Source organism: Canis lupus, chromosome 1 (assembly GCF_011100685.1).
Source record: "Canis lupus familiaris isolate Mischka breed German Shepherd chromosome 1, alternate assembly UU_Cfam_GSD_1.0, whole genome shotgun sequence".
Lineage (NCBI taxonomy): Eukaryota > Metazoa > Chordata > Mammalia > Carnivora > Canidae > Canis > Canis lupus.
The window spans coordinates 99238186-99260664 of record NC_049222.1 but is presented as its reverse complement, the minus strand read 5'-3'; the positions used below and the strand labels follow the sequence as shown (position 1 = coordinate 99260664).

The 22479-nt window shown below is 60.9% G+C and overlaps 1 protein-coding gene and 2 long non-coding RNA genes across 9 annotated transcripts in view; 2 read left to right on the top strand and 1 right to left on the bottom strand.

The window, feature by feature from the left end:
- The first annotated feature begins 5876 nt into the window (after positions 1–5876).
- The window catches only part of WNK2 (WNK lysine deficient protein kinase 2), a 100408-nt gene continuing 83805 nt past the window's right edge, over positions 5877–22479 (top strand). For all 7 annotated transcript variants that reach the window (XM_038527380.1, XM_038527381.1, XM_038527379.1 and 4 more), the window contains exon 1: positions 5877–6533. In XM_038527380.1, coding sequence (XP_038383308.1) covers positions 5877–6533 — 657 coding nt within the window. The remainder of the gene's footprint in view (positions 6534–22479) is intronic.
- Positions 9178–11941, top strand: LOC111097145. The gene is made up of 2 exons (XR_005354387.1): positions 9178–10386; positions 11626–11941. It is a non-coding gene; the product is annotated as an uncharacterized LOC111097145 (long non-coding RNA).
- LOC119870862 lies at positions 15534–20636 on the bottom strand. Its single transcript, XR_005354386.1, has 2 exons — positions 18488–20636; positions 15534–16073 (listed from the first exon to the last, which is right to left on the bottom strand). It is a non-coding gene; the product is annotated as an uncharacterized LOC119870862 (long non-coding RNA).

Genomic DNA, 22479 nt, shown 5'->3' with positions numbered 1-22479 from the left:
CTCATCAGAGGGTCACCGCTGTGGTTTATTGATTGGTGATGGTGTTCCTGCACCTGCAGCTCATATAAAACCTCGCAGGGAATGAGATGCTGCCCCTGCAGCCGTGACCTGTGCCCTACACCTGCAGCGGTGCCCAGCATGCTGAGCCGGGGGGATGGGCAGCCGGCAGTTAGAACGAGCCTCCTACCTGCCAGGCTGCATTTTGCCTGGGGCCCTGCGGGTGAGGGGGACGGGGCATGCCGTGACCTGGGCCTCAGCAGGAACTGGCGGAGAAAGCTCCCCAGCACCTGCACCCATGCTGTGGGGGCCCCACAGGGGACAGCTCTCCTGATTCTGGATGTGTCAGAGGCCAGAGCCACAGGCCTGGCTCCTCACACATCAGAGGAGATGATACTTGGACACAGTGGACTCACGGCAGGCCCTGCTGCACCCAGGCAGATGCAGAAAAGCCGTTGATGGTGAATTCTTGGTCCTTGAGCTTGATGTGCAGATGCTCAGGTGCACAATCCAGGCCACACCCCGGGACGAGGTCCTTGCGTCCAAGGGCAGGTGCGCGTGTGTCTGCAGCCCACGGGGCAGCTGGTGTCCCCAGGGCCGCAGTCACCCTCAGGCTCTCAGCGCAGCCTGTCTGTGGGAACGTAGCATCAGGATGGTCTGTTTACAGCTGTAATCGGTGACCTTTTTATTGTGAGCAAAGTGGCACTTTCCCCAGGTTTTCTGAGGCTGTGTTCTTGCTGTTGATTCTCTCCTTACCTCTCTTGTCTATCTTCCTACTGGCTGTTGGTCTACCAGGCAGAGGCTTATGGGACTAGATTCACCCGTTTGCTCTAGATGCGGCCCAGGCTCAGCACTCGTGGATGGAGTCCATGTTTGTGAATTTACCTACTTGTGAAAGTTTGTTTCTGAGCCATAATCAGCAATTGCCTCATCTTCTGGGTCACCTGTGGCTGCGCTCAGAGCCATGAAAACCACACGCTGCTGAGGCGTGTCCCCGCCACGTGTGACAGCCGATGCCCTGTCTCCTGGTCCAGCTCTCATGTTGCAAGCTGCCGTCCTGCTCTCAATCTCTTTGGCGTCAAGGTTTGTTTTGGCTTTTGTGTTTTTATGCCTTTTGTTGGTGATTTTGCTGATTAAAATGGCCCTGGCATCATGCTGATGAGCCGTGTAGCATCCCTGAGTGTAAGAGGATGCACGTAGGGGACAAGCATCCCTTGGGCACCAGATGCAGTCTCCCCAAGTGCCGTGGCTCGATGGTCTCCGACGTGGCGTTGGCAGTGACTTCATACAACACAAGTGCTGTGAATAATGGGTATTGGCCGAGCATCCCAGACCTTCAGAGGAGACCACCTGTCCATCTTCCTCCTCCCGTCTCTGCCTCCCTCAACGAGTGTGCCTCCCATGATGTGGCCATGTTCCAGGGTGTGTGCCGGGCCTGGCAGAGGTTTAATGCCGCCTCAGGTCACCGGGCGCCTCCTCAGTCTGAATGGCCAGGCCCACGCAGAGGCAGGTGCCATGGGGAGCTCTGAGTAGCTGGAAACCCCATGGAGGTCAGCCCGAGCCCCACAGTGGGTGGAGGAAGTGTGTTGTGCGGAGAGTGGTGGGTCCCCCTGGAGCTTCCACAGGGCTGCATGGGGCCCACCGGGTGCCGAGTGGCAACTCTGGGCAGAAGAGACCCCTGCGAGCCCTGCGGCCCCCGTTGGCAGGACCACGACGAGGCACAGACGGGCCTGAAGACCCCCACCCAGCCTGTTGGGCGAGTGCCAAGACACGGGACTGCCTGGTTGCCCACTTGCCTCCTCTCTGCTCCCTGCACATGCCTGCTCCTCAGCTCTGTGGTCCTGAGCACATGGAACCAGGCTCTTCCTCTATCCACAGCAGGTTCCAGGGAAGGACACGGAGTCCAGGAGAGCCACTCTATCCCCATCCTTCAGCATGAGGACTGACACAGCAGCTGCCACTCCGAGAAAGCAGCTGAGGATGGGCTGAAGGTCAAGGCCAGCAGGCGATACCAGGATCTGAAGGAAGCGTCTCCAACCTTGCTGTCGGCGGAGCCTCCTCTGCGCAGGGGTCCGCCTGAGCACCTTTCCCACTGTTGCCACCAGACTGTGGCGGAGCCACCTCTCCACCCACCATGTGCAGGAAGACGCACAGAGGCAGAAGTGCCCTCTGCTCCCGTCCAGGCATGCTTTCCCTGTCCCTCCGGGGCTTTTCCTGCTGTGTCACGGGGTATGACCTCTAATCACTTGCTGGGTCATACATTCTAGGAAGAGTATTTAAGTAGATTTGTCCTATTGGATCCTGTGAAATATCATTTACCTGCTCATTTGCAACTACTGGGCATTGACGCCATTCCTAATGCCTCTGGTACGCGATCCTTCAGTGGACACCTTTGTGCACTGCTCTCCGGAGTGCACAAAGTGCTCTCACTTCATCCAGGTCTACTGTCCATAAGGGAACTCCCGTTCCCCCCAGGACCTGAGCTCCAGAGGATCCACTTGGGCCCCGAGGTCTCACCTGCAGCTGGGGCCGGCCCCACATACCTATTGAGTGAATCCGTGGTGTCTGAGGGAGCCCCTGGTGGGGAGGGGCCACCTCCCTGTGCTGTGGCCTATGGACTATCGGGGGGCCCTGGAAGGTGGCCTGGCCTCACCGTATCTGACCACAAGCCCAGCTACAGTCCCAGAGGTCTCCTCAGAGGCAGACCCACCCCCAGGTACCTGGCGATAGGGCTTCCTGGGGGCAAGGCCGACCCTGCTCTCCCTAGCAGAAGTCCTCCTGCTGGACCACTCTGGCCATCTCCAGAAGAGCAGTGTGATGATACAGCCATGGCTCCTGCTGGGGTCCTGGCCTGGACATGAGCCTGCATGGGGCAGGTGTGTGCCCTGGCCAGCTCCCTGGCAGACCAGGCCCAGGCACCAGGACTGCCTGCCCTGGAGTCCCAGGGAGCCCCCTCATCTGCTGCGGAGGGGTGGGGCATGACTCCAGCTCTGTGGCCTTGAGCAAACTACTTAAGCCAAAAAGTCTCTGTATTGGGCCTCAACTTACTCATCTGTGATGAAGGACTCATTGTGGCCCTTGGCCTGACAGCTGTAGCAGCTCCGGGTAGTGGCTCCAGTCAAGGCAGCTTGCATGTGTTCCTCTACAGCCTGGCCTCATGGGAGCCTTGGGATAAGCAGCAGAGCAGACGGGCAGTGCTTGTTACCCCATCGGAGCCAGTGGATGGAGGCTCAGAGCTGTCATGAGATCTAAGGACACGGACCTGGCAGAGCCCTGGTCCTAAGGTCCGCCCAAGGATCCCTCAGGCTGGATCCAGGGACCTGCTGCTGAGCCCAGCCCGAGGGTCCTTGAGAAAGAGGACTGTGACCTGTCTACTGGCTGCTTAGCCCTGGACTCCAATGGACATGGGTCAGCAGAGGGAATGAACTCCCTGTCACTGGAGGCATGTAAGCACAGCTGCCTGAAACCACCCCGGAGGGCTCAGAATGTGTAGCACTCAGTCAGGGACAGGTTCTCCCCACTCCCCGTGGCCTAAGCTGCCTCTGTGATATGGGGGTATGGCTGCCATGCTATGCACATCTGCCAGCTGGGGGTGGGCATAGCCTGCAGGCAATGCTGTGAGTGTCCAGCTGTGTCCTTTGTCACCAGACGGGCACGGTGCTCGCTCGTGGCCAGGGTGGCCCAGAAAGCAGGGAGGAGGCCAGGCTGCCTCAGGTCTGTCCACAATGCACTCAGCTCCACCTCTCCTCAGTCTCCCTTGGACAGGCCTGGCTGGGGATGCCTCCCAGACTGACAGAGTCTTGGAGGAACTGGCAGTCTTCAAGGTGGACAAACAGGATGGGCAGGCTGCTTCTGCAGGGGAAACTGAGGCTTGCTACAGGAGGACTCAGCTACAGTCCTGCAAATGGCAGGTTAGCGGTCTCTAGGCTCTGGACAGAAAGAGCCTCAGCAGCCCCTGCCCCCATCCCCGGGCCTGGGAAATCCCACTCAGATCCCTGCCTCGTGGCGTCTCAGGCCAGCGGGGCTGGTGTTGGAGGTTGTCCCTTCTTCCTCCGGGCTCTGGGCTGGACAAGAGGTAGATCTGACAACTGGAGAGCATGTGCCAGTTGCCCAGCTCAGCACCATTGCACCGTGGAACCACACTCTGAGGGGAGAAGCTCCGTCTGCAGCATCTGCCCACGTCCATGGTGCAAGTGCTCGCAGCGCCACAGGGTGTCAGTGAGTGGAGCTGGGAAGGGCTGTCGGCCCTGGTGCATCAGTCGTGACTGGCTCCAGCAGTTGGGAAGTCAGCTGCTCTGGGTGACAGCAGCTGGGCACACCCCTCATAACTGTGATGGTCTGAGGTCCCCTGGGGTACTTTGTGCCAGGGCCTTGGAGCCCACGGGCAGCCCTAGGTCTGGTGGCATGCCAGAGCAGGGGCAGCGCCAAGCTGGGCACCACTGCACAGCTCCCCTGGACAGAAGAGCTCAGGGCCTCCCAGGGCATAGGGGCTCTGAAATGAGCACAGAGGTCTTTGCCATAGGCCACCTCCTGGAAATAAGGTTCAAGATGCCCGAGACAGGGTTCTGTCAGGGAGACCAGAGGAGAAAGAGGGAAGGAGAGATCAGGAAAGGCTCCCAGTGGGAGGTGGCATTTGTCCGGGGTGGGGGACGCAGAGCGCTGTGGGTGCAGGGGCTCCCGGAAGCCTCACAGGCCCCTATGCACTAGCATCCCAGTGCAGCCTCTGTCCTAGAAGCTCTGGGACTTCGGGCCTCCGTCTGCTCAGCCGCAGAGTGGGCATGATGACCACAGCACCCCCCTCCTGGTGGTCAGTCCCCATGGATCCTGTTGAGATGCAGGGGGAAGGACACTCCACCCCTCCCAGGCTCAGCCCCGGGGCTGGGGTCTCGAGCTGCTCTGCCGCTGGGGATTGTGGGGGGACCACCGGCCGGGCCTTTGCCTTGCAGCCCGCCCATTCTGCCCTGGCGCAGGGCTGCGAGGTCTGGCGCGCCGGCGGGGCCAGGCGAGGACGTGGGTGGACAGGCGGGACCCTCCGCGGCCAGCAGCCCGCCGGGCATTCCAGAGCCCGGCCCCGAGCCGCGCGGCCGCGGGGAGGGCGGGGACCAGAGCCGCCCGCCCGCCCGCAGGTGGCCGCGCGCGCCCACGGCCAGGTGGGCGTGCCAGGCCCCGCCCTCCCCGCGCCGGCCGGGGGCGGGCAGCCGAGGCCCCGCCCTCCCCGCGCCGGGTCGGAGCCGGTGCCCGAGCGCAGCAGCGCGGAGCCGGAGCAGCACGCGGGAGTGCGGCCCCGCAGCGGCCCGGACGAGGGAGCAGCGCGGAGACCCGGCCCGGAGCGAGAAGCCCGGCCCCGACAGCGACTCGGCCCCCGGCCCCGGCCCCGGCCCCGGCCCCGGCCCCCGGCCCCGGCCCCGGCCCCAGCGCGGCCCCGCTCGCCCCGCCTGCCCCGCCCGCCGGCCCCGGGCATGGACGGCGCCCGCTCGCCCTGTGAGTGCGGAGCCCCCCGCCCGCCGCCTTTGTGTGCGCGCCGCGCCGCGCCGCCGCAGCCCCCTCCCCGCGCCCCTCCTGCGCCCCGGGCCGCGTCCTTTGTGGTGGAGCCGCCGCCTGGCCGGTGCCTCGCTCTCTCCGCGGGGACCCCAGGGACGCCCGGAAGCCCCCTCCCCGGCTCGGCGGGGCGCGCGAGCCTCTCCCCCGGCCTCCGCCGCAGCCCGCCCCCGGGGAGGCCCCGGCGGGCGCCCCTCGCCCCCGCAGCCCGGCCGGCGGGTCGCGGTGCAGACCCTCCCCGGGGCGGGGGGCGCGCGGGCGGGCGCGGCGGCGCCGTCCCCTCCGCGGCCGGGCAGGTGCGGCGGCGGGCGCTCACGCGGCCGGTGTCCTTGCCCGCAGAGATGGACGGCGATGGCGGCCCCCGCTTGCTGACGGAGGCCGGGCGCGGCGCGGGGCCCGCGGGCATGGCGGAGTCGGCGGCGGTGCCGCGGGCGCGGGCGGCGCGGCCCGGGCCCCAGCGCTTCCTGCGGCGCAGTGTGGTGGAGTCGGACCAGGAGGAGCCGCCGGGCCTGGAGGCGGCCGAGGCGCCGAGCGCGCAGCCCCCGCAGCCGCTGCAGCGCCGGGTGCTCCTGCTCTGCAAGACCCGCCGCCTCATCGCCGAGCGCGCCCGCGGCCGCCCCGCCGCCCCTGCAGCCCCCGCGGCCGCCGCGCCCCCCGGCGCCCCAGCCGACCCCGGCCCCGAGCCCGCGGGCGCGCAGGAGCTCCGCCCGGACCCCGCGCCCTCGCCCCCCGGCGACCCCCGGGAGCAGCAGGAGGCGGCGGCGGCCGCGGCGCGGGAGGACGCGGCGGCGCCCGAGGCGAGGCCCGAGCCCGGGCGCGCGCGCCGGGAAGAGCCCGAGGAGGAGGAGGACGACGAGGATGACCTCAAGGCCGTGGCCACCTCCCTGGACGGCCGCTTCCTCAAGTTCGACATCGAACTGGGCCGCGGCTCGTTCAAGACGGTCTACAAGGGGCTGGACACGGAGACCTGGGTGGAGGTGGCCTGGTGCGAGCTGCAGGTGAGGGTGCGGGCGGCCTGTGCGGTGGCCCGGGGTGCGTCCGCGCCGGCCGGTGGGGCTTGGAGGGCGTGTGTGACGGTGGGGCTCGGCTCGGCCGGGTGGGCCGCAGCCAGGTGTCTGTGCGCAGCGGAGCGCGGCTGCGGGAAGCCAGCGCCTTCTGGAGCCCGGCGAGGTGGAGGTGCCCCGGCGGGGACGGTGGCGGCGGGGACGGTGGCGGGGCTGCGCCCACCCGGGTCTGTGCGAGGTGGGGTTGCCCAGGGCCTGGAAGTGCCTCCGCGGCCTCCCCGCGCTCCCAGAGCCCAGGGGCTCGAGAAATGGACGTGTCAGAGGTCGTAAGACCAAGTCGTACAAAATGCAGGGAGGGTTGGGGCTCCCCCCCTTTTTTTTCTTTTTCTTTTTCTTTTTTTTTTTTTTCTTTTCTTTTTGATGCAAAGGCTCTGGACATGGATTTTTCATAACCTTGCCCTCACGTTGGCTGTGTCAGCCCTAGCCCCGGAAGATTATATAAACGGTAACCTGAGCTGCCTGGGCCAGCCTTGGAAGCCAGGACAGTGCCCGGCAGAGCGGTGTTTACAGGCCCTCCCTCACTGGGGGGAGGTGAGGGGGTCAGCTGCCAGGCGTGGGGCTCTCCTGAGCAAGGAGAGCTGGAGGCCGGGTGTAAGCCTACCCGGCACCCTGTGAAGTTAGCGGAGCCTTCCAGGCCTGATGCAGGGCAGCTCGCCACACTGCAGGCTGCCTGCCTCTGGCTCAGAAACTGGGTTCGGTTGGTCTGTCCTTTGGGCCCCTGCAGCATGGCCTGTGTGTGTGTGAGCCCCATTCACTTGGTGGGTGTCAACCTGTCCTTGGCCCCTCTCCAGAGACAAAGAACTGCGGAGGCCACCCTTTCCTGCAGTCCCTTGGCTTTGCAGTAGGAATGTGGAGTTTTGTCGGCAGGGCTGGTGGCATCCAGTGGAGCCCGCCAGGAGGGACCGAGTCCTGCTTCCTCGTGGCTGAGAGGTGGCTTTGGTGGTTTGTGGTCTTGGGGCCCTGGTGTGCCAAGGATGATGGCGTGGCTTGAGCCTGCTCCCTCCCTGAGCAGCAGGGCTTCGCTGCCGCAGGAGAAAGGGAGGACCGCAGAGGAGCCGGGGACCCCGGGTTTCCGAGCGGGCCCTGTGCCTTCTCTTCCCACCCTCTCCCTCTCACCAGGTGACCCTGCCTGGCGCCGCGGGCCCCCACTGGTGCTTTGCCTTGGAAGGAAGGCCAGTGCAGGGTGGCGGGCAGGACTGGGGGCGGCAGGAGGCGGGCTCTGAGGTAGGCCTCAGCCGTGATGAGGCATTGCAGGCGCACATGACCCTTGGAAGGGTTCTTCGTTTCCGTTCCCTGTAAGGTAAGGCAGGCGGCTCGGCTCTGCCTCCAGCTCCCTGAGCAGAACACAGGCCTGGAGCCTGGCTGCTGTCCAGGGGTCTTTTATGCCTGGACTCTGGGTGGTGGTGGGAAGGCTGGAGAGGGCTTCCCGAGTGTCCTGAACAGGAGGTGCTGGGAGTCCCATCGGCGGGACGCTGTCCTTGTAATTCCCCCGACGACGGGGCAGCTAGTGTTTCCTCCGGTTCCTTGGGCAGCATCTGGGGTCAGCTGCCTCTGCTGGGCCGGTCCCGGGGGGCCCTATGGGAGATGGGGTCTGGAGCAGTCGGGCAGCAGCCAAGAGCCCGGGGGTGTCCAGTGGCCTCCTTGCCAACCAGGAGGCTGTTATATACCATGCGTGTTGTTGGGGACCCCCCAAGGTCACCCTCGAGGACACAGGCAAGAGAGGAAGCTTCTATCCTGGCAGGCCATTCTCTGTGGAGGAGGCGAGGGTGCGAGGAGGGCTCTGGGACCACCATGCGGCCAGGCAGGGCAGCAGGTGGCACGTTGGGTTTGTGCCCGGGGAGGGGTTTCCTAGTGCCCCGCGTGGAGGTGCTCATCAGCTCCCGGCCCCCAGGATTGCTGTGGTCAGTGTCCCGGTAGAGGGTGGGTGACCAGGAGCTGTGCCTTTAGCATGGAGAGCTCCGTAGCCTCCCCTTCCTCAGCCCCCTGGAGATACCTTGGCTGGCGGCTTTGGAATGCCCCAAAACTGACTCTCCAGAGTGTTTCCTTCTCCTGCCCTTAGGACGCTGGGGGGGCAGGTGCACCTGGTGGCCTCCGCCAGAACAGAGGACATCGCCTCGCCAGAGCGGGAAAGGCAGTGTCCAGACCTGGGGCGGGGGTTGGCTCCGAGGACGACCTCTGTGAATCAGTGTGGGAAGGGCTCTGCGACCAGGCATGGTCCCTCCTCAGTCCTCAGGACAGCCCGAGCTCACGTTGGCTGTTAGAGGGAAGCCATTTTAAAGTATTACCTCCCCGCCTTTATTCTTTTGAATGAACTTTTAATCTGGTACCAGATATATTATGAGAGCAGTAGCAGAAGTACATGCACACACCCCGAGGGGCTGCCCCTGCACATGTCCCATGTCCCCCGTGCTGTCCCTGGCTAGCTCTGGGCCTGTGTAGACCCAGTCCCTGTGTAGGGGCAGATCTGAGGGAACCTGCTGCCACCTCTGAGCCAGTGGGGGTCCCTGAGGGCAGAGAGCGCGGCCAGCCCAGGTGCGGCTGGCACCTGGAAGCTGTGTCAGGTGGGCTACTGGCCTCCCCAGGGTTGTTTGTCACTTGTGTCTTCTTCAGGATCTTGGAGAGAGCCTGGTTTCAGTATCCCCTGTCTGTGGCCCTGCCTTCGGGGAAGCTGTGGTCCGTCTTCAGGAGGCTTTGGGAGCTGCTTTTGCAGGGCTGAGCACTGCTCCGGGGTGGTGGGGGGGTCCCTCCTGGGACCGTGCTTCTTGTGCTGGAGTTGGGGCCTGCGTGCCCTGTGGGGGTTGTGCTGCCTCATGGGGGTGTTGATCCTGGACCCTCTGCTGGGAGTACCTGTGGGGCCCTCGTAGGGCAGGATGAATCTACAGATAAGCTGTGGGGGGCTGAGCACAGCAGCCAGGCACGGGTTCCCAGACCCCGTGGGTGCTCTCGTGATGTCGTCCTCTGCTCTGCCTTGCCCAGGGGTGATTGGGCTTCCGAGGGGCACGCCAGGCCTGGAGACCACAGGGCCTGCTGACAGGGGACCTCTGGCATCCCCCTTGTGTGTCCCCAACGTGCCTGCCATACCAGATGTCTATGTGCCGCTCACCTGGCTGCACCCGGGGAGGCTCATTGCGTGTGGGTGTGTGGGTGTGCTGGGTGTGCCCGTCCCCTTGTTGCCCTCAGAGCATCGTGGGTCAGCCTCCCTCCAGTCCAGCCCAGCAGACCCTCCATGGCCGCGTGTGCCCCACCTGTGTCTTCCGCAGACCAGGGACACCTGCTGTGCTGGGTGGCTTCGTACCCGGGTTGAGAGGCCCCCTCGGTGGCCTTGTGTGCTCTCTCAGTGGCCATGCGTGGTCAGACCTGTGAGTGGGGGCTACATGAGGAGGCCGCTGTGCTTGCTGGAGCATGATGTGTGGCCCTTGGGGCCCAGGTGGACGCTGGCTGCTGGGCATCTTGCGTGTCTTTATTTGCACATGATGTGATTGTGCAGTTCTGTCGACAACTGGGGTTTGAAGTCAGCAGGCCAGCATAGAGCTTGTTGCCTTGAGCCACGTTCCCCGTTTCCGATGCTGGGCCCTTTGTGGTTCTGGTTCTGGTTTGGTTGCCGGGAGACCTCTGTTGACAGGCTCTCTGTCCCCCTGCCTTTGCAGCCCTGGGGTGCCATGTTGGGGGGCAGTGTGGTCAGCAGTGATAGATGAGCACCCCAAGCTGTGGTCACTGTTGTGGGCGCCCTGGATGCTTGTGGCATGTTCCCACGGCTCAGCAGGTGCCTTTCAGGGCATCTTCGGAGGTGGGCTGAGCCAGATTCGGGCCTGATGATGGCCAAGTCACATGGGCCCCAGACTCAGTGTGGGGGGCTAGTGGGCATCCTCACCCCCCAACTGCCAGTGTCATTTCTGGGTCGTGGCTTAGGCAGGTGCACAGGCTTTGCAGGTGGGCTGTTAGCTGGAACACAGGTGGTGGGGAGCTGTCCCAGGAGGTTCCAGATGCCAGGTCCCCTGTCAGCGGCACAGGCGGCTGTGGCTCATTGGCCCAGCTGGCATTTGTTGAGCGCATGCCCTGGTTCCAGCCTGGGGGAGCGGGACAGACCACCCCACGGTGGGAGAGCAAGGCCCTTACAGAGGAGGGGTGTTTTCTAGAAGCTTGTGGGAGGCGGGACGGACACGTGTGGGGGGAGGCCATCCTGAGGTCCTGGGCTGGCAGGCTGGCCCTGTGCGTGGCTGTAGGCCTCACTGGGGGCCTGTAGCTCCAGCCCAGCTGTAGGCTGAGGCTGGATGATGTCCAAGGTGACAACATGGAGCTTCAGGTCAACCTCTCTGAGGGAATAGAACTTGACCTGGTCAATGGAGTTTCGGGCTGTGTGCCTGGGTCTCCTTTGCCCCACATGTAGCCGAGTGGGGTGGCAACTGGCCTAAGGTGCTGGGGGGCATGTAGGAGCCTGGCAGGTGGGCTGGGCATCCCAGGCCCACAGTGTCCCCGTGGGGAGGCCTGGGGAAGGCACCTGCTGTGAGCCTTGGTTTACCTGCTTGTGATGTGGGAAGAGTGCAGGCTGACCGTCCTGGGGTGGTCGGGACTGTCGGGAAATGTCTGGCATCGAGCCCTGAGCAGGGTGAAGCACACCCTGCACATGATTGTGAAAGCAGAGACTGGAGTGAGAGCTGGCTGACCCTAGAAGAGCATGGAGGCCTGCCTGCAGGCGTAGTTGGTCCCCGTGGGGTAGGCCCCCCAGGTGCAGGCGGGCTGGGGCCTGTGCTCCCTGCTGGGTAAGGGAGGGTGTGACCCCGGTAGCTGGAGTTTCTGAGGAGCTGCCGAGGATCTGCCTGTGGCCACACGCAGATTAGGGCCCATGTTGGGTGTGGAGAGGCCCCAGGTGGGGATGGTTGGCTGCAGGTTTTCTCACTTCAAATAAGTTTTCAGACCTGGTTCTGTTCCCCGGAGGGCTGAATTCTAAGATTTTCCGGACTGCTCGATCATTGCCTCTCATTGGTGTCAGCTTTCTTTAAATACACGTTAAGTTTTTTTGGAAAAGGATAAAAGAAAGAAGATGAAGACAGTGTGGAATGGGCGAAAGAGCAGACAACTGGTTCAACGAGACAGGACAGACCCACGTGATGGAGTTAACCGCCCTGCGACAAAGGAGCAAAGGGAAATCAGTGGAGTGGAGGCCGTCTCTTCAACACAGGGTGTTGGAACAACTGGACGTCCACGCGCAAAGAAGTGAACCCACATGCAGACCTTACTCTTCTCACTCCTTCCTCCTGTCACCTGTCTCCCCATCCCCCCCACCTCCCCTCTGGTACCAGCAGTGTGTTCTCTGTAGCTAAGAGTCTGTTTCTTGGTTTCTCTCTCTCTGTTTTGTTTTTTAAATTCCACATATAAGTGAGATCATATGATATTTGTCTTTCTCTGACTGACTTCACTCAGCATAATACCCTCCAGTTCCATCCACGTCAATGTAAATGTTAGGTATTAATCCTTTTGATGGCTGAGTAATATTCCGTTGTATATATATATACCACATCTTCTTTATCCTTTCATCTGTCAAAGGACATCGAGGCCCTTCTACAGTTTGGCTATTGTAGACATTACTGCTATGTACACTGTGGGGCAGGTGTCCGGCGTTTTACTGCATCTGTATCTTTGGGTGCAATTTGCACCCAAAAATTGCAACCCAGTAGTGCAATTTCTGGGTCACGGGGCAGCTCTATTTTTAACTCCTTGATGAACCTCCACAGTTTTCCAGAGTGGCTGCACTGGTTTGCATTCCCGCCAGCAGTGTAAGAAGGTTCTCCTTTTTCCACATCCTCTCCAACATTTGTTTCATGTCTTGGTAATTTTCGCCATTCTCACTGGTGTGAGGCAGGATCTCCTTGTGGTTTTGGTTTGTATTTCCCTGATGCCAAGTGATGCAGAGCATTTTCTCATGTGGTTGTTGGCCATGTGGAGGTCTTCTTTGGAGAAACATCTGTTCATGTCTCCTGCCCATTTCATGACTGGATTGTTTGTTTCTTGGGTGCGGAGCTTGATAAGTTCTTTATGGATCTTGGATACTAGCCCTGTTGTCTGATGTGTCATGTGCAAATATCTTCTCGCATTCTGTAGGTTGTCTTTTAGTTTTGTTGACTGTTCCCTTTACTGTGCAGAAGCTCTTTATCTTGATGAAGTCCCAATAGTTCATTTTTGCTTTTGTTTTTCTTGTCTCTGGCAATGTATCTAGTAAGAAGTTGCTGTGGCCAAGGTTACAGAGGTTCCTGCTTGTGTTCTCCTCTAGGATTTTGATGGTTTCCTGTCTCAAATTTAGGTCTTTCATCTATTTTGATGTTATTTTTGTGCATAGTGTGAGAAAGTGCTCTAGTTTCATTCTTCTGCGTGCAGTTGTCCAGTTTGCCCAGCACCATTTGTGGAAGAGACTTTTTTTTTTTAAACATTGGATGTTTTTTCTTGCTTTGTTTAAAATTAATTGACTCTGTAATTGTGTGTTCATTTCTGGGTTCTTTATTCTGTCCTACTGATCTGTGTGTCTGTTTTTGGGTCAATACCATACTCTCTTGATCACCACAGCTCTGTAATATAACTGGGAGTCAGGAACTGTGATGCCCTCAGCTTTGCTTTGCTTTTTCAAGGTTGCTTTGGCTATTGGGGGTCTTTGGTGGTTCCATACCAATTTTAGGATTGTTTATTCCAGATTGCTTTGGGTCGTGTAGACATTTTAACAATATTGTTCTCCCCATCCATGAACATGGAATGTTTTTCCATTTCCTTGTATCCTCTTCGATTTCCTTCATCAGTGCTTTATAGTTTTCAGAGTATAGGTTTTTGCCTTCCTTCATTGGTTTTTTTCCTTGGTATTTTATTGTTTTCATGGCAATTGTAAATGGCATTATTTTCTTAATTTGTCTTTCCACTACTTTCTTATTCTGTATAGAAATGCAACAGGTTTCTGTACATTGATTTTGTATCTTGGGACTTTACTGGTTTCATTGATCAGTTCTAGTCATTTTTTTGGTGGAGTCTTTAGCGATTCTCTATAGAGTATCATGTCATCTACAAATAGTGAAATTTTTGTTTCTTCCTTACCAATATGGATGCCTTTTATTTCTTCTTGTCTGATTGCTGAGGCTAGGACTTCAGTGCTGTGATGATCAACAGCAGTGAGAGTGGGCATCCCGGTCATGTTTGTGACTTTCAGGGAAGAGCGCTTAGTTTTTACCCATTGAGTATGTTAGCTTGGGTTTTTCATATATACGTGTATACCTACACGTATGTATAACTGTTGAGAGCTTTTTTCCAGAATGCATATTGTACTTTCTCAAATGTGTTTTCTGCATCTATTGAAACGATCACATTGTTCTTGTTGATGGGATCTATCACGCAGATTGATTTGTGCATGTTGAACCCCTGCAGCCCAGGAATAAATCCCGCTTGATTGTGGTGAATGATTTTTTAATGTAGTGTTGGATTCAATTTGCTACTGTTTTGTTGAGGATTTATGCATCTGTGTTTATCAGGGATGTTGGCCTGTAGTTCTCTTTTTTTGTGCGGTCTTTGTTTGGTTTTGGTCTCAGGGTGATGCTCTTGGCAGTGACATTTTAGGTACAAACCAAGGGCACAATCATGGGAAAACAAAACACAAACTTTTGCTGTCGCATAACATAAAGGAATTCCTAAAACTCAGCAGTTAGAGAACAAACAACCTGATTGAAAAACGGGCCAAAGACCTTATTCAACAGACACCTCACCGGAGGAGACAAGCAGACAGCAAACAAACACGTGAAAAGATGCTCCACGTCACGTGTCAGCAGGGAAATGCAGATTAAAACAGGATCCCATCGCTCGCCTGCTGGCCCAGCGGATGTCCAGGACACCAACAGCACCTGGTGCACCCCGGCAGGCTACAGGGGACACAAGTTGCCACCCTCGCTGCTGAAGATGGCTCGGCAGGTTCTCACAAGACAAAACATGCCAGGGGTGCGTGGGGGGCTCCGTCGGTGAAGCCTCTGGCTTCAGCTCAGGTTGTGACCCTAGGGTCCTGGGATCGAGCCCCATATCAGGCTCCTTGCTGGGGGAGAGGGTCTGCTTCTCCCTCTGCCCCAACCCTACTCTCTCTCTCGCTCTCCCAACTAAATAAAATCATAAAAAAACCCCCACAACCAAAGAAGCTAAACACGCTCTTGCCATTTGATCAGCAGGCAAACCCTAGGTGTTGACCTCAACCAGCTAAAAAACTTAACTGCACACAAAATCCCACACTCTGATGTTTACCCAGCTTTATTAGTAATTGCCGAAGCATCGGGAACGTCCTTCCGTGGGTGCTGGACACATCGGCCGGGTCCATGAGCCCAGGGAAGGTGACTTGGCAGCGAAGGAGATGTGCTGCCAGCTGTGGGAAGACAGAGATGAGCCCTAACTGGACGTTATTAAGAAGAATGTGGGTGGAGAAGGTTCCAATGACGTGAGTTCTGGAAAAGGCTCAGCTATACAGCTGTGAACAGGTCAGGATTGCCACAGGCCGAGGCAGGGACCGGGTGATGGGGGGCGGGGGGGCTCAGGGCGTTTCCAGGTAGTGAAGCCACCCGTGAGGCGAGGTAGAACCACAACCCGCTACGGAGGGAGATGCCTCGGTGAGGAGCTCACCTGTAGGAGCTCACCTGTAGGCCAGCCGGCAGCTGTCAATGTCCCTGATGTGCATGTTGACAAAGGGAGGCTCTGGGGGGCGAATTCTGTCTTTCCTGCTAAATCCTTGCAGGGACCTAGTACCTCTGCAAACACGGTCAGAAAAGCCACCGTCACAGCCGCCTAGATAATGCCTGATTCCAGTCCCCTTTATGTTCTGATGTGGCCTGACCTTCGGGTTCTTGTCCCTACACTGTGGGTGTTCTGCACCTGTGGCCTCTATCACAGGGCGTCCCGGGATTGAGTCACCCACCCACACATTCATTCATTCATTCAGTTTTTTAGGATTTATTTTATTTTTAGAAAGAGGGCATGTTTGCGTGTGGTGGGAGGGGCTGAGGGAGAGAGGGAAACCTCAGTGGACTCTGCCCTGCGCAGGGGGCCATGTGGGGCTGGATCCCAGGATCCTGAGATCACCACCTGAGCTGAAATCAGGAGTCGGGTGCTCATCCGACTATGCCATCCAGGTGCCCCAGGGGGGTGTGACAGGTATTAAAATCTTTCTGTGTCTAAAGGGTCTTCTCATGCCGTTGGTTTTTACATGGAGGCTGTGGTTCAGGGTTTGTCGCTGTCTGTGTGCTGTTCTAGAAAGTTCTCCACTGGGCTGGCTGTGCGGGGAGAAGCTGGTGCTGGACTGAGTCTTCCTGGGCACAAGGCGGCAGCTCTGGGTTAGGGGCTCCCCGTAGGTCTATCCAGGGGTGTTGGTGCCAGGAGGGCCCGGACAGGTGGTCCCTCTCACGCCCGCCTTCCTGAGGTGGTGAGTCTCCCAACATGTTCAGGAGGGAGGCCTCCCCACAGTGATCCCTGAAATAAAGATGCCACAGTATGAGCCCTGGGGCAGAGGAGCCACTGGGGTGGAGGGGCATGTAGTGAGGCTTGGCTTGGGGCCCCGCATCCTGCCCTGGCCTGGGGCCTTGTCCATGGGGAGGTCTGGGCATGGCTATCAGCTGGCTGCAGCCCCAAGGGGTGGGGAGGCCCTTCTCAGGCTCCCAGACCACTTGCGCACTAGTTGGGTCTGCAGAACCACCATGAGAAATTTTGGGTTTCTCGCTTTTACAGGAGAGGGGTCTCGGCCTTGGGTGAAGGGTGGGGGCTTTTGTTGGCGGGAGGGGGTCAGGCTGTGGGAGGGTGCCCGCCCAGGTCTGTCCAGATACCTCATGTCTCCCCCCGCCACCCCGGACACCTTACCCCTCGTCAGGCTTCCTCCCGCACCAGCGATGCTGTCTCCATTTCCCCACAAACATTTTATTTAGAAAAACTTAGGGAAGTTGGATGGCCAGGGTCTGTGTCCTGCCATGTGTCTGGTCCCTGTGGCTCCGCGCACTTGCCCCCTTGCGTGCCCATGAAAGCACCTGTGCGTCTCGCTCATGTCTGACTTGGTGACCATGCTCTGCCACAGGCTGTGCCTCCCAGTGGAGCTAATCGGGTTTGGGTCCAGGATCCAGGCCCCAGTTGTGAGCTATGTCTGGTCGTCATGTCGGTTTTTGTCTAGCACAATCCCTCCGCTGTGTCCTGTCACTGTCTGAGTCTTTGTCCACTGCCATGTCCCACAGAGACTGTGTCCTCGCAAGGTGCCCCTGGGGGCGTGGGTGCGGGTCTCTGGCCAAGGCAGGTCCAGATCAGGTGACGAGGAAGGGACTCTGTGAGGGAGGGGCTGCTCTGCTGCCCCACTATCTCTGACCTGGGGCCTTGGGGTCTGGGGACACTGTGGCTAGAACCATCCAGACCTTGGGAAGGATCATGCTGGACCCTCCCAGGGGGTCAGCAGTGGAGCAGGACACGAGGCAGGACGCTGGGCTGCGGGTGCGGGGGCTCTGGGGCTCGGGCTGCAGGCCTCCTGCCTTCGGGATCAGGGAGCCCCAGGGGACCACACCCCAGTCCTCCATTTGGGCTGAATCGTCCATGCCCGGAGCCCCTGCTGGCTCTGTTCACTCCTCTGTTCACTCCAGCATTGGGCTGCTGGGCAGGGGCGGGGGGGTTGTGAGGACGTGGGGGTGCTGCAGGGTGGGGTTCCCTAGGGACCCTTCTGGGAAGGTGCTGATGGGAGGGACGCCGACACTGCCCCAAACCTCTTTCCTGATGCGGCAGCCCTCACCTGGGCCCCTGCCCTTCTTTCCGCTGTTTTCTGTGCTTTGGTATTTTTGCAAAGTCATGATTGTGGTGTCGGAGCTCACACGTGTGACAGTGACTCACAGCCCACAGCCCGCGGCCCGCCTGCCTCCCCAGTCCCTGGGGCCTTTGTGGGGGTGGGCTCACACCCCCACCCCCACCCCAGCCCTGCCCACAGCAGGTGCTGGCCTCCAGCAGGGACCAGGTGCACGGTGGTGGTGGGGGGGGTCGTCCTGTGTCCTCAGTGCGGCTGTTGTTGGGGCCCCAGAAGGAAGCCACCAGGTTGTGTCTGTGCGCTGGGGAATTCCTGGCTGGGTGGCCAGCACAGGGCCACTGGCACCTGCCTGGACGGCTGTCACACAGCAGTAGGAGGGCCGTCTCCTGGGGGCAGAGGGGCCGTAAGCTTGGGTTCAGGGAGAACTCTGTCGTCACTCTGCACGGGGTCCACGGGGTCACCGCTTCTCAGCAGCCTGGGGTGGAGGGGCCCTTGGAGGAGGACACCCCCATCCTCCGCAGGCAATGGCCCCCGCTCCTGGTGGGCAGCGATGCTGAGGTCTCTGTGCGGAGGGGCCCAGGTGGAGCCGGCCGGCTCCCGGACCGAGGCCCAGCTGTTTTTCTTCTCAGCACCCCCTGAGCTGGACTTTTGAGGGTTCTAGGCGGGGGCTCGGGGCCCAGGCATGGGGGCCAGACTGTGTGGGTGCCCGGGGTGGCCAGGGCAGGAGGGGAGGGAAACAGGAGGGCAATTGTCTCTCAGGGTGATGGCTTGTCTGATCTCAGGAGTGCTTCCCCAAGTCCGTGGAGCTGGGAGGGTGCAGCGAGGGTGCGGCAGAGACCCCAGGGAGGCTGCAGGGGGTGGGACAGGGCATCCCCAGCCCTGGCTGTGGACTGGGTTCCTGGCCTCTGGGTGTCAGCCGACTGCCTGCCCCACCCACAGGGTGTCAGGGCGTGGGTGCAGCCCCGGGGCACCTTCTCGCCAGCTGGGTGGATGTGCTCACACCACTGCCCTCCACTTCCCCCAGCTGCCCCACCTGGCCGGCCCTGGGCTGCGGCCCCCCAGAGGACACGCTGCGTCCTGCTGCAGGAGGCCCCGCCTCGCCCCACCTGCTCACCTGCGCCTCCGCGTGTCCAGGGGAGTGCGGCAGTTGGCTCCCAGCGGCCTGCCTGGAATAGGCCGTGAGCCCCTGTAAATATTTGATGATGGCCGAGATAGCAAACAAAGGGCTGCTCTGTTCCGAGGGATGAGACGGTGATCCTGGAACGTTCCGGCCCCGCGGGCTGCTTCCTGGATGGCTCACGGATTCGCGCTTTGAGGCAGGCCCTTTGTGCTTCTGGGCTGAGCGGGCCCCTGTGGCCTGGTGAGGGGGAGAGGGCGGCCTTGCTAGCTCTCCACCTGGAACCGGCTGGGCCTCTCCGGAGGCTGCCCGCCTGGCCAGAGGTCACTGTGGGGTCTTGCCCTTCAGACGCGAGAAGAGGGACCCATTCTTGGTCACAGGCTCTGGGGAGAGGTTCAGAGAAGCCAGGGGACGAGGGCTTGGCGGGGACACCCCACGGCCCAGCAGAGGGGTGCGCGCCCAGCCGGCACTGTAGGGCCCTGTTGGTGCTGCAGACGTGTCACACGCTTGCCCCTGTGGTCTGCGTGTGGCAGCAGCAGCTCCTGATCCCGTCTTCTCTGCTGGCTGGCTGGGCATACACACGTGCTGTCTTGGGCTGGCACGCCTGGGGACAGGCCTGCCTGCCCCGGAGTGCTTCCGTGGGAAGGCCGAGCCCTTTGCAGCAGCCCTGCCGACGACCTGGAGCAGGTGCTTGGGTCCTCGCAGGGGAGCCACAGCCCTGCCCTTGGGCGGGGCCTTTGCCCTTGGGCGGGGCAGTACCTGGGGCATCCCGGGCAGCCTCACTGCTGATGGCCTCTGGCAAAGGGTTCTGCTGCGTTCTCTCTGGGGAAGGAGAATACTATGGGCGAGGCCAGGATAGGGGTAGCTGGTGGAGGTTGAGTCACGAGGGTATAATTATTAGTGGTTGTAATAAGCAGGGTGGCAGTTTCCTGCCAGTGCACCGAAGCCCTGTGCAGACCTGCTCACCTTCTCTGGTTGAGCCCTGGCTGCACCCCAGGGAGGCTGGCCTCTACTTACGGAGGCCGTGGTGCTGGAGACACCCTCACTGCCCTGGCAGGCAGGGGTGGCCCGGGGATGGTTGGCGGGGAGTCTGCAGGGGCAGCTGCCCTTTCCAGGCCCAAGGGTATGTGGGAGGCTGGGTGGGGGCTGCACGCCTCAGCCTGTAGCTTTGCCCCCTTACGGGAGGGACTCTGCAGGTGTACTTGCGTGAAGAGCCCTGCTGGGGGTACCCGGTGTCATCCCTTGGGTGCTGACCACAGAAGGACGTGGTGGCCTCTAGAATGTGGACAGGGGAGAGAATCTCTGAGGAGCCCCCCCGGGGGGGGGTGGCCCTGTGTAAACCTTGTTGACTTGGCCTGGAGGCCTCCTTCCTGCCTCTGGCTCCTAGAGCTCAAAGAAAGAGGGTTTGCGGTGTGGACCGCACGGCATTTGCTGGGCGGCGACAGGAAGTCATCCTGCCTCCTTGTGGACGGCGTGCAGCCCAGGGCCCGAGGGGCCACCCGGACCACAGAGGGCCATGGGCAGGGCTCCTTATGAGCGGTGCTGGGGCCCGCGGGGCTTCGTGTCAGGGGGTGATTGGGTACTGCTCAGGAGCAGCCCAGGTGCCCTGACTGCCTGGCCTGGTCAGTGGGTGTGCGGGGACACTGGGGAGTGGTATGGAAGTCCTCTTCAAGGACAAGGGCAAAGAGCTAGAGGGGAGGAGCCAGGAGCAGTGAGGGTAGTGGGTTGGTGGAGCCCCTCTCTAGGAACCCATCCCTGCGGGCAGCGTCCTGCTCACCCCTCCTGGGGACAGGGCCAGCACCATGGGGCAGAACCTCAGGCAGTGGGGCAGGGCCAGCCCATGGCCCGGGGATTCCTGGAGGGGCTCTGGGGGTCCTGGGGAGCTCAGGCTCCTGCCCCTGGGCCCGGCACTTAGAGGGGTTGGTGCACAGGCCCATCGCAGAGCCACACACGTCCTGGGGCCACAGGGAAAGTAGACCTCATGTGCCAGGTGGGGCCTCAGGGCCCGGGGTCCCTAGGCAGGGAGTCTGGGAGTGGGGTTTCCTCAGGGTTCCACTGGTGGTGCTGCTCCCCTGTGGGGGCACAGTCCAGATCAGAGGGTCAGTGCCAGGCTAGGAGTCAGGGCCATCTGGGGCCCCCCCTCCCTAGGAGGTCCACTTTATGCCCTGCTTTCTGGTGCACACACTGCCCTTCAGTACCCCCCCACCCCCCACCAGGTCTGGCTCACAGCCCAACTTCCCAGGGCTGGGTGTGCAGGGGGACGCTTGGCTGGTATGGCCTCCACAGCATAGACTACCCTCCCCTCCTCTGGCTCTGCCTTCCTCCATCTCTGTCCCCCTCCCCCGGCTCTGCCTCTCCCCCATGTCTGCCTCCATCCCTGTCCTCATCTTTATCCCCCTCCCCATCCCTCCTCCATCCCTGTCCCCTCCCCCAATTCTGCCCCTCCCCCATCCCTCCCTATCCCTCCTCCAGCTCTATCCCCCTCCATCCCTCCCCCATCCCTGCCCCCATCTCTGCCCCCTCCCCATCCCTGCCCCATCCCCTCCCTGAACCCTCCTCATCCCCTGCCATCCCTGCCCCCTCCCTCCCTCATCTCTGTTCCCACCCCCCTGCCTGCTGGAGCCCTGTATCCATAGCAACAGTTACTGCTGTGGAAGCTGGCGCCTGCTCCCTCATCCCGAGGGGAGGTATTTTTGGCACTGCGGAGAGATTTTATTTTATCTTTGGTGTTGACTTTTACTCTTTGAGTGAGCACCGCACAGAGAGAGCTGGGGCAGCTTTCAGGGAGGTCTGAGGGCTTCGCGTGGTTGTGTAGATGCTGGCTCTTCCCTGTAGACAGGGTGGAAGATGCTGGCTCCTGGGAGCTGCCTGTAGGGGGTCCACGGGCTGTTTGGGGCTCAGGGCAGTGACTCTGGGTGATGGGGGGATGGGGTGGCCGTGGTAGAGGCCACTCAGAAGCCCCTCAGCCTCATGGCTTAGCCGGTGGCCATAAGAGCAGAGTTTAGGGTGGTCTTGGGTGTCCCCTTCCAGGACATCTTCCTGCCCCTACAGGGCCCGCATGGATGGCGTCATGTTGGGCTCGGGAGTCGGGACGCCCCTCACTCTCCTGGTCCTGGTGGCCATGAGCACAGGTGCAGTATGTGCAGGTGCAGTATTTGGCACCTGCTGCTGAGGCATCTCCAGGGGGGCACCGAGGAGACTCTGGGGTATGACCCCCACACATGTGGGCGTTGTGGCTGGGCTGTGGATTTCCAGGGGCCCTTGCTTGGGTGCACGTGCCTGGGGAGGGGCAGGTGCACCTGTGTGCCTGTGAGGACTGCTGGGGATGGCCTGCGATGCACCTGCTGTCCTCAGGAGGGGAGTGCCTGAGGAGCAAGCCTAGTGGGTTGTGTGGCCCCGGCCCCTCAGACGCTGGAGATGCCCTCTCCCGGGCTTCCCTGGGACACACGTGGTGGGGTGGCTGGGTGTGCAGTGCCTTGGGGTCCCTGGAGCCACTCCCTGCCTGACCCTCCCTCTCCTCATCTGCAGCTTGCAGGGGGCTGTCGGGCCGGGCCAGGCTGCCCCCGCAGGGTCAGGCCTGGGGCATCTAGATCAGGGGCTGAGGCCCAGTAGAGCGATTTCTGCCTTGTCATCCTGGAAATCCCAAACAGGCCAGAAAGAGAACTGCCGTCCAGCCTCCTCTCTCAGTGTTACTGGTTGTGTCTCATTCATTAATCTTCCCAAAGTCTGCATCTCGCGTGAGCTCCCAAGTACAGGCTTGGGGGGCAGGGGCCTCGGGTGCCCCCCACGAGGCTGTCTCCTGCCACATCTGCACCTACAGCACCACCCCCCCCCAGCCGGAGCAACAGGGGGAGGCATTCAGGTCTGTGGGTTTTACAGAATGAGGACTTCTGCTCCTGGAAGCTGTTTAGGGAACAGACAGGGGAGAGGGCATGGTGGTCCCCACCCTAGGGAGGGGACAGAGGCAGGCTGAGGGCCGCTCTGCTCAT